The sequence below is a fragment of the Gracilinanus agilis genome, chromosome 6 (genome assembly GCF_016433145.1).
Source record: "Gracilinanus agilis isolate LMUSP501 chromosome 6, AgileGrace, whole genome shotgun sequence".
Classification (NCBI taxonomy): Eukaryota; Metazoa; Chordata; class Mammalia; order Didelphimorphia; family Didelphidae; genus Gracilinanus; species Gracilinanus agilis.
The window spans coordinates 192,570,810-192,581,926 of NC_058135.1; the positions used below are offsets into that span (position 1 = coordinate 192,570,810).

Consider the following 11,117-nt stretch of genomic DNA (forward strand, 5'->3'; position numbering starts at 1 on the left):
CTATCTGGTTCATTTGAGCTTGCATATTGGCTTGCATTCTCCTCATTTGTGACCATCCAATGAAGAATTTAAAAAACCCTACAAGCCACATAGAAACAAGGAGGTAATCAGGAACTCTATAAGTTCCTAATTGGGCAAAAACTGCAAAGGTTTCTTGTAGGGTGGCATTTATACTGCTGAACATTGTGATAATTAAAAAAAAACAGATTAAAGGGAAGTGGAAAACAGAATAAGTTTTAATGTATATATTGATTTGTTTATTTAATTTGGGGTTAGGGGCAAACTAATGGGTATTGTATATTATTATTATTATTTTTAATGGTTTCATTTGAAGAAATTAATTATAATTTATCCATGCATATTAAATATTATAATTTGTTTATAACATATAATTTATAATTATATTAAATTTGTAAAAAAATTTTTATATTAATTTAAATTTTTTTTAATTAAAAAGAATTTTTAATGCCTTTATTTATTTATATACTTATTTGGTGTTGTTGTTCAGCAGGAAGAAGGGGGTAGAAAACAGAGAAAAGGGGAACAAATATTTTATCTTATTTTATTTTTTTCTCTATTGACCTCTAGTGGCCAAATGGTCACTAGAGAAGGGTAGGAGTGGCAGGTAAGGGGCCTGACTATGTTTGCCAGAAACCAAAATGGAGGATATGGCTACAAAACAGGGCAGATTCGCTCTAAAGTCTTCACAGTCAGAAACTGGGGGTTGAAGTAATTATCTTGCTTATTTTTAAACCCCAGTTGGGCAGGGAAGCTGGAAATCAGGCTGGCGTGGATGAAAAAGGGTCAGGACCTCCCCACACCAAGGCAAAAAGCCCAGTTAGAGGTTAGGGGTGTTTGCAAGATAAAAGGGGCTAGAGGCTGCGGGGCGTTTTGAAGCTTACCAACCACAGAAGGCAGGTCAGCTGGAGAGTCTCAAAAACGGTCTGGTCCGTAGTAGCAGGAAACCGCAATAGTAAATAAAGCACCTTAAGTCTGGTGCTGGCTGCCTCTTGGGGCTGAAAACAGCGGAGGGTTTTTAAAAAACCCCACTCAGCCAGGCAGTCAAGGGGTGGGAAAAGCACTTGGGAGGTCCTGGAAGGCTGCAGCAGTCTGAGGAACCAGCACAAGGGTGGAGCGGGTGAGGAAGGCCTGTGAAAGACGCCTGGGTGGGAAAATGCAGATTGGGGAAAAAATTGGGAGGCAGCCCCTCAGCAAAAGCTGCAGAAAGCTCTGCCCTGGGGGGAGGGGGGGGAGGAGCAGCTGGGAACTATTTTTTACGGGGAGTTCGAAAGTCCCTTCCTTTAAGTCGCTAACTGTAAAGATTGAAATTAATATTCAATGCCTCCAAAGTATGATATTTATAAGGATTTTTATTTAAAGCCCTGGGGAAGAAGCCTAACTCACCCTTCACCACAACACCTTCTCTCCAAAAAAACCCCGACACCACGCCCACCATGACCATATCAAAAACAGCCCGCAAAACCCACAACCAATAGGAAAAGGCTACAGGAATATATGGGTATGGTGAAAAGGAGTTTGGGTAATGTAGTTTTAACTCCCAACCAATAGGAAAAGGCTTAAGGAATTATGGGTAATGTAGTTTTAAAGGAGAAAGGTTGTACAAGGTATTTTTAACTTTACAGTATATATATATATGTGTGTGTGTGTGTAATTGATAAACCTTTCCTTATTTCCCAAGAGGAGCAATATGAAACCATAATCATGCAAGTTACTTCCAATATAACATTAAAAAGCTGTACCATTCAATGACTATATATGTGTATATGTATATATATACATATACACATATGCACACGCACACGCACACACACACACACACACACATACAGAATTTATTAATGTCTGACTCCAAAGAATTATGTTCCATATGACCCAAAATGGAGTAACACAGGATCTGGGGAATGGGCTGGCCTTCCTTAATCTATAGTTCCCTTTCCTATATACTCTTTGGAGCTGAGGAATTGTTGGTAGAGCCTAGATAGGTAGGATCAGGTGACAATATTGGATAGACTGTTTCAGAGGGAAGTGATGGATGTGGCTGGTTTAAAGGCAAGAGAAGATCATTAATTCTTCGAAGGAGGCCCTATGAAAGGCAAAGAGAGGGCATCTGAGCTGCTAGAATGTAGGGGTTCCCTCACTCTGCCCATGTGCATAAACACACATATCCCTACACACCATTATAAAAAGGGATTTGGGGACCAAGGCTGAAAGATAATTTAACCGTCAGAATTACCCTCTGGGACTGCTGACTGGCTCAAACCTTTAAAAAGCAGGATTTTAAGGGCCAAAGAGGACAGGAAATAGAAATGAACAACACTCATTCCTAATAAATTGAGAAAGGTGCTTCTTGTCCAGCCAGGCTGTTATCCCTTGGGGATACAGAAAAAGGCTATAATTTGAAGATAGTCATGATTTTTTAATCCATATTTTCCGTATGACATGACCACCTGACAGTCTACCTCCTCTCCAAAGACCTGTCAGGTTTTCCTCTCTTTGAAAGAGACAGAGATGCAAGGACCCAGATAGAAGAAGAACATACAGCAAGGCCATTCACCTCAGAATCCTTTGAGGACTTCCCCACTCAAGTAAAGGGCCAAGTGGCTAATACAATAGGTACTTTCTCTGGTTCAGACAAGACACAGATCTTAAGGTACCTTACCCTTCAGAAATACCTTATTAATATTCTAGAAATTAGTTATAGACTGCCCAGGACTATTAGAAGGAAGATGAGGACACGGAGGGCATGGTCACATATGAGACTTTATCTTTGGTATTGGTCAACGTGGTCATCAGCCTTTGGAAGCAGCTCAAACATACATACCCAGCCATTCCAGAGAAGCTGCCACAGTACATGCTGTTGACCAATTCCAGTTTCTGCTGGGTATGGACAGTTCTCCACCTACCCCCTTCTCCAAGTTTCAATGTGGCCAGGAATGGATGGACACATGGCTTAATAGGTCTGGGCTGGGTGTTACAGGTCACTCACTGGCATCTTCCCTACCCAGGGATGCCCTGTCTCCCAACTTTGTGGGGCCAGGGAAGTTCTATTTACAGTCAGGACTTTTCTGGGAAAAGTCATGCGCCTTAGCATCCAAACATTTACAAATAAAAGTAGAGCTAAGTCTATTCAAGCCATGGAGCTCTTTCCTTGGGCTTTTTGCTCCTGAAAACTATTTAGGGCTTCAAAACAAGGTCTTGTCAGTTTTCATCTTGTAAAATCCCTCTGGTTGTCCCAGGTCTTTCAGCAAGCCAGAAACCACACAAGACAGAAGGTCCTGATAAGGATGGTATTTTGAGCCCTGCTTCTGCCAATGCTGAGCCAGCCCTGTCTGCCAATACTTTGGGTTCTAGAGTGAAGGGTAGGCATGGCAAAGGTTTATAGCTTAATTTTTGCAGTGGATAACTGCCCATCTGCCCCTAGCATGACTCCAAGGGAGAAAGGGCACATAGAACAAGAAATTATCCATCTTTTCTCCTCTCCCATTCACTTTAAGGCTCTGCTACTGTAGGATATCTTTGTTTCAGCCTTTCTCCTAAAATTGGATCTCAGACTGGGACTTCTTATCTAGCAATTCAGAGTCTTTGAACCTTTCAGAAACTTTATTGTGGATTGCTTTGTCCTTCTCCAGATTGCCATGCTCTTATAAAAAGTCCAGTTCCAGGGCAAGAACAACAGTCATCAGCACATTCAGAAATTAGAGCAGTGGTTTTACTGCTATGAGTGTGAAACTCCCTACCCCAGTCATGGGCAAACTATGGCTGCAGGCCAGATGTGGCCCCCTGAAATGTTCTATCTGGCATTGCAATGTTATTCCTAATCTGACAAATACAATGAGTAGGATACAATACAATGAAACTTGGAAAGAGTTGCCTTAGAAACAGATTGACAGATGAGCATTTCTTTTCCTTTGGCCCCCTCTTTAAAAAGTTGCCCATCACTGCCCTACCCCCTTTTATGATTGTAATAGTATTAGCCTTTATGATTATTTTCATAACACAATCATTTATTTTGGAGTTAATAGTCAAATAATATAGTTTGCTTCATATGAGTAAGCTAGGAGAAACACAGTTTGGGTGGTATCAAATCTTGTTTACATCTTGACCTTAAGCCTATAACTCAAGTGTTTCCACATAGACCACCACAGCCCTCTTTTTTGTATAACAAGACAGTGAGACAGGCACTCGGCTGCTGACTCCTGTTATTTCATAATAACTGTCAGCAGGAAAACAAGTAGCCCCCAACGCCTCATTGCAGAGGCCTTGGAAAGTTTAGCTAATAACAATATATTACCACTCAGTGATTTTTTTTAAACTTTTTTATACTTTATACTTTTTTATACTTTATACTTTCTAGTTCAATTAACACTTGTGCCATTAAGAACTGTCCATTTGTTGGTTGTAATTTCTGTCATTGTCATCAGATCTTTTGGCATAAAAAATGCCATTGTAAAGCCAACGAACTATACCCCTATCCTTATTTTCCCCAAAAGGTATATAAGCTCCCCAAATTCTTTTGTTACTCAGAGTTGCATGGTGATTTCTCCCAGGAATCAGTACCCAGAGTAGTCAAGAGTCCTTTAGCTCCGCGTGGTTTGGGGGGAGTGGCTCTGTGTGGAGGCCTAAGAATTGTACCAAATTCCTCTTCAGATTAAAGATATGGCTTTTTTGACCATTTAATTTGCAGTGTTTTTTTTTTCCAGTTTAACACCCCCTATCCCCTTTCATGATTATAATAATATTAGAATCTGGACTAGAATCAACCCTTGGGGAAGGAGTCAAACTCAGTCAGATACCAAACTTTATCCCAGCCAAATCAACAGTCCTATTAATATAGACTTCCCAGGACTATTAGAAGGAAGATGAGGACACGGAGGGCATGGTCACATATGAGACTTTATCTTTGGTATTGGTCAACATATTGGTTACGTATCTATCTAACCTCTCAAGGGTCCTCCCTGGGCAACTGTTAGAGAGAAAGGGAAAATTATAACAACTATCAAGGGTGATTGGAGTTGGTGTTCCTCCATCATCTGTAGCTGAGGAGATTACAGATAGACACATGCACATTATTGTACATCTATATCTCCTTAGGACCCCTTTTGTTTATAACAACTTTCAAAACAAATGCATTCAACCACCCACAGTTCAATCAACTGCACTCCAAAGTTCATTCTGGATCTTCTTGATGCAGTGCAGGTTATCTGCAGCATCTTCATGGTGCCTTTTCCAAATGGTTCACTTTCTGTATTTGAGGAGGTAGCAAGTTTCTTATCCTGAAATTACTCTCAAAAGATTTTAAACTTTGCATTATAGGATGATAATAATAATACCCCCCTAAGGAGAATAATAACAAATGCCCCCCTGAGGAGGATAGAATGAATCAATTGGCAAAAAAGAAATTCAAAACCATCAACAAATTCAAATAAAAGAAAAAATAAGTTGTGGAATGAAATATAAAATGTCAGTCTTATATGCAAAAATTTAAGTAAAGGAAAAATTAACTTATAACAGGTCCTTGAATCAGGACCCAATTAAAGTGATTTCTATCCCACAAGTCTGTAGGACAAAATGCAATAATATTGTACTTAGCCATTGGCAGCCAAGACTACAGGAAGTTGCCATGCTATAAGTGAGAACTCAATTTTTGTGTGCAAGGGAAGTGTCATTCCCTGGTATGATTTACCTTCACTCTCAGGGATAGGGGGAGCCAAGATAATAGCCAAACTTTGGTACTTGACTAGGATGTGGCTCAGGAGAGGCTGGCTTCTAACATATGTCAGAATAGCTACATCCTCAAACCCCAAACATTAAGTTCAAGTCCTTTAGTATTGATGTAGAAGTTCATCAATCCTACCTAGATTGGTTTGGTCTTTTTTGATCTTGTCTTCTAGGCATTGTGCAGATTTTCATCAGGGATAATATTCAATAGGCTACACTCTAATCAGCAGTTGGACAACACTTCCCTCTGGGGAGGTCTAGAAGGCTGACTGTTAGAATTCCCAACTGAAAACAGGCCTAAATCCCTGTTTCTTTGAGGCTATGTATTCTAATATCTTCTTGATGATATATTGATTATATTGATCTGACTGTGAATTGATAGAGATGATCTTGAATTGATTAGGAGTTAATCTCAGGTCAGAGGTAATAATTAGCCTGAGAAATCCTCCTCAGCCAGGAAATTAAGCCCAACTGTCAGAGCTAGACAGTGAATTCTTCTTGCAGATGATGGACTAGACTAGAAACCAGATCTTAGCAACCAGTAACTATTTTAATTTAAAAGTAACAGATATATCTTGAGGATGTGAGGATCAAGGATTGATGAATGAGGATAGAGGTTAAGAGGATTAAGCTAAACTAAAACTAATTGATAAACAGCTAGGCAAATCCCCTTGGGGAAAAGCCTTGAACAGAATTCTGCCACACTGGCTTGACAAGCTTGGCCTAGTAGCTGAACTAAATTTGGCTGGTTATAAATGTCTGTTGATCTTCAGAGATGACTTTCTTGATGTTTTTGATGAATAGAAGTTCATCCATCCTACCTGGATTGGTGTGGTCTTTTTTGACCTTGTGCTTTTAGGCACAGTATAGATTCTCATCAATCCCATTGGAATTGGTTGGTCTCCTTGATCTTGTGCTTTTTTGTACTGTATAGTGCCTCTTTTGTTCCCTTCTCCTGGAATCAGACACAAACATTAATCACAGTCCCATAACATTTATCAATAAATGGCTGGTTTCCATAGTCTAAAGCTTTTGGGTATGCATTAATATTATGGCAAATATATGTATATATATTACTACAATATAAAAAAAGATTAATATTGATAATGTGTTCAAATTCAAAATGAGAGAAAAAAGAAACTCAAATACTGTATTGCACATACAAGGGAAAAGAATAATAAAAAGAATGTTTTAAAAAATCAAAAATATATAGCTTAGGATCAGCAAAAAGTTTCTCACCCAAAAAATGAGATCCATTTCTTTTTAAACTTTGCCATAAACTTCTGTGAGTGCAAATGATTTTCACAAAATGGCAGATTTATAAAAACAGTAATTTAGTAGATAATGCACATTCAAAGAAGTATCAAAATTCCCAAAATTATAATAACACATTTAATGACAATAGCAAACAAACTCATTACCATATAGGATTCACATGAGTTTCTATATAGCCACTTGCTGTGTTATATTTTAAGAATCTGTACTTTTCAAAAATTCTACAGGTATAGCAAATCTTTCAACATTGGCTGAGATATTTTTCGCAAAATCTATTACTGTCTTCATCCAAAATGTGGCAGAGCCTAGAAAAAACACAAAGCTGATAAAAAACTTTATGTGCCTAAAATGTCACCAAGAAGTTTAGATCCTTCTGGTGGAAAAGTAGAATAATCTGAAGAGGTACGAATATAAAATCCTTCACAGGGAAAATCCTTCACACCTCCTGGATGAGATTATAAACCATTACAGGGTAACTAAGCCTCTTGGGTATCTTGTTCCCTCTGGTATGGGACTATAACAGTTTACACACCTCTTACCAAAATGTCCCACCCATTTCACGTGGAGCAGAGAATTAAATAGTGAAAATCACTTCAGATTTCTCATTCATTATATTTTTATAAATGCAGAAGTGAGAAAATAAAATACAATAGTGCCATATGTTAAAAATCATTATCTGGGATAAGATGGATGCAACCTTGACTGACAGGGATTGCAGTTGAGAATTTGGAATGTTCCCAGGTACTGTGAGCCAGGGGCAAAAATCAGTTGGCCCCACCCTATAAATACCCCCAAGGAACAACAGTTAGGAGCTCAGATTTGAGCAGGCTTCTTTTGGATCAAGAACAGGGACAGAGGAAGGTGAAGGGTGGAAGAGGGTAGGCCTGAAACCTGTAACCTGTACTTGACTGAGAGAGAGCTAGTGATCAATCAACACCATTGATAGTAGAGCTGAAAGAGTATATAGATCATCTATCAACATCAACGTCAATAGCCTTCCCTAGTCTCTGGCTTGGCTGTGGCCAGGTCAGGTCAGAGTTAGTAAGAGGGTAAAGACCTCCAGCTTCTACCAGCCTAGCAATCTCCAGACTTGATCAACAATTAGTTTAGTAACCAAACAAATAGCAATAGGGTTCCCAGATCCTCAAACCTATTACCTTGTTTTCCTTTCTGAATTAATAGTTTCAATAGAGTGATTTACCAACAAATACCTTTCCTGAGTGGTTATTCTACCAAAGCCCTTGGGAAAGGGAGATCAATACGGAGTCAGATAACAATGTTTCCAATAGCCAATCAATACCCTTATCAACAACTAATTCACCCTTAGATTGGGGACTAGTTAAGTTAACCATCTGTCTAACCTCTCAAGAGTCCCAACCTGGGGTGGCCTAAGACCAGGGGCGGCCGCCGTGGCCGCCGTCTTCTGCCCAGAGCCATTCGAAATCTGCAGTTGTGCTAGAAGGCACTTGGGGTTCTCTGGAATTCTTAACAGGTACTGTACAAGAGTCCTTAGTAGGATCAGCAGGACTTTTGGGAAGATTGAGACAGGCCAAGGTTGTGAAGCAGACACCCTAAAAAACAACATGAAGACTGATCCACTACCTGACCAAAAAAGTTCCTCTCACTCTGAAAGAGGTTCTTCAGAATCCCCATATCCTCCGCCTCCTATATTGCCACCCCCTACAAACTGCTGCATGAGTGGCTGCCACAATTGTGTGTGGATTGCGTATGCTGAGGAGCTCATAGAGCATTACAAGGGTGGTGCAGCCAAAGCATTGGCTGCTGTGGATGAACATATCCAAGATGAGAATATCAAGACATTTATCAAGATGGAGATCCAGTTCCAAATGAGAGAAAAAGACTGAGGTGCATCCCAGAGTGGAGATGCTTTCCACCTGTCATCTCTCAGGGAGCTGCAACTGCCTCTAGTGGTTTTTGTTATTCCCTTTTCAGGGGGCCTTCAGAGAAGAAATGAATGTGAATAGGATGGGTATTATATTGACGTTGCCTGAAAATAAATACTCCCTTCACTGACATTCACCTAGAAGTGCATGCCTTCTAATGTTTCTTTTTGAGGAGTCATTTCATTCTTCAACATCTAAAACTACCTTGGCAACTTTTTAATCTTCCTATAATTTGATTCTCAAATAATAAATTATCAAGTATATGGCTTTATATAAAAATGTATAAAGTATTAGACATAAAAGGAGATATAAGTAAGTTAAAAGAACAGGGAAAAAAAGAGTCCCAACCTGGGCAATTGTTAGAAGGAAACAACTGACAGGTTTAATCAACCAAGCCTGTCAGGGAGGAGAGGCATAGATTGCATCCACAGCTATTGTGAGAGGAGTGTGTGTTTCCTCCCTCACCAACTATAGCCAACTAAGGCCTTGGGCACCTGATCCCTCCTCCATTCATACTATCTCTGAAGAACTACATACCATCCCATTATCCAAGATCTAGAGAAAGATCTAAAGGAGATAAATAAAGTGTAGTATGTAAAATCATATAGCCATGTGCCATGGGGCAAGATGGCAGTTCCTCAGGTAGAATATAGAGCCTGGTATGACACAGGGGCTGGTGCCAGCCTTACAGTTTGAAGTCAGGGTATATAAAGAGCTCTCAGACCCCTGACTTGGTCACTTTTCCTTCTAGCCCTTTGGGTTTGGGACCCGGGTTGGAGGAAGGTGGAACATGAGTTTAGCTTACTTAGGCAGGTAGACTTAAACTAACACTGCAGGCCAACTATTAGCAACACATTTGGCAAATCTATCCATCCTTTAGAGAGAAGAATATCAATATATAGCAATGAACAAGACAACACCATACTGAGCCAGGGCCTACCAGCCCTGGGTCAGCAGAGAAGCACATTAGAGTTTAAATCTGCTTAGGCATTCTTATCCTCAGCTTCACAAGAAGACCTTCAGCATCTCAAATCTAGTTTTGTGAGGTTAGCTATTTAAAAGTTCTTGGATTACCTCACCCTCTTACCAAATCCCTTTCACCTAATTACTTCATCATCAAATAAATCCATCAACCTTTTCAACCTAAGAACTTGTAGTCATTGCCTACCTTTCATCTAGGGCCAAGTAAGGACAGCTGCCTAGGCATTCTAAAGGCTACAGCTAGTCAGCACCATTTGTAAAAAGTGAAATTTGGGAAATGTATAAAACTACATTTCCCGTGATCCAACATGGTCCAACTGATTTCCGTCTCCAACCTCTTGACGCAGGGGAGAGCTTAAATCTCGTGGGTTAGGAGGGAGTGGTCTCTTTTGCGAGTAGGCCATGGCCAGAAAACAGGAGACAAAATGGAGGCGGCAGTTTTGAATGCTTACAAGCGCGTGGTCTAATGATTTTATCTATCAACATGGCTTTAATTAAAATACTAATTTATATATTTATACAAGCATCTATCATTTTTAATATTAATACATTAACAGTTATATCAGGAAGTGCCATATTTCCTTCCTGTTTGACTCCATTGTTTATCCAATGGGGAATTACTTCCTTCTCAGGGCAGGGCTATAGAATCCTGAAGTTAAAGGAGCTTGGGTATATTAGCAGGAAGAGTACTTCACCTATTTATCTGTCAAGTTGGGTGAAGGATCCCTGGTGCTTCCACACCCATACCCTAGTTCTATAACCTCAAGATGGGCCTGATTCCATCCTCTTTACTCCTCCCATTTGTATAGATAGCCACCTCCCTTTTATTACAAAATATATCAGGGAGCCTATCATTTCTTTTTAACACATAGCATATCTCTTCAACTACTAGTGGACCCTTATTTCTAAAAAATCACTTCTGAAAATTCCTTAAAATCAATTGAGATATTTAACTCATTAAATTCTTTAAATGTTGTATACAATTCTATTTTGTAGACTAAAAACTGTTAAGACAACATGTAATCTCATGAAAGGGTTTATGTAAGTTCACTATAAACTTCAACAATGATATTTGCTTTAGTACAGTCATGGGGAGGGTACAAATAAAATCATGTAATACAATTTATCTAATAGCCAAAAACACAGTAGCTTAAAATGATTCAGTGTAACAGAAAGATATTGATCATATTAATATATGAACTTAAAACAACAAAATTA

General features: G+C 39.3%; 1 protein-coding gene across 1 annotated transcript in view; it reads right to left on the reverse strand.

The window, feature by feature from the left end:
* Window positions 1-8,710, reverse strand: part of LOC123252439 (sodium-dependent phosphate transport protein 2B-like) — a 69,409-nt gene extending 60,699 nt beyond the window's left edge. The window contains exons 1-3 of the mRNA XM_044681750.1: window positions 8,640-8,710; window positions 8,376-8,585; window positions 903-1,110 (exon numbers count right to left, since the gene is read on the reverse strand). Coding sequence (XP_044537685.1) covers window positions 903-1,110; window positions 8,376-8,585; window positions 8,640-8,710 — 489 coding nt within the window. The remainder of the gene's footprint in view (window positions 1-902; window positions 1,111-8,375; window positions 8,586-8,639) is intronic.
* Between the last annotated feature and the right edge of the window lie 2,407 nt (window positions 8,711-11,117).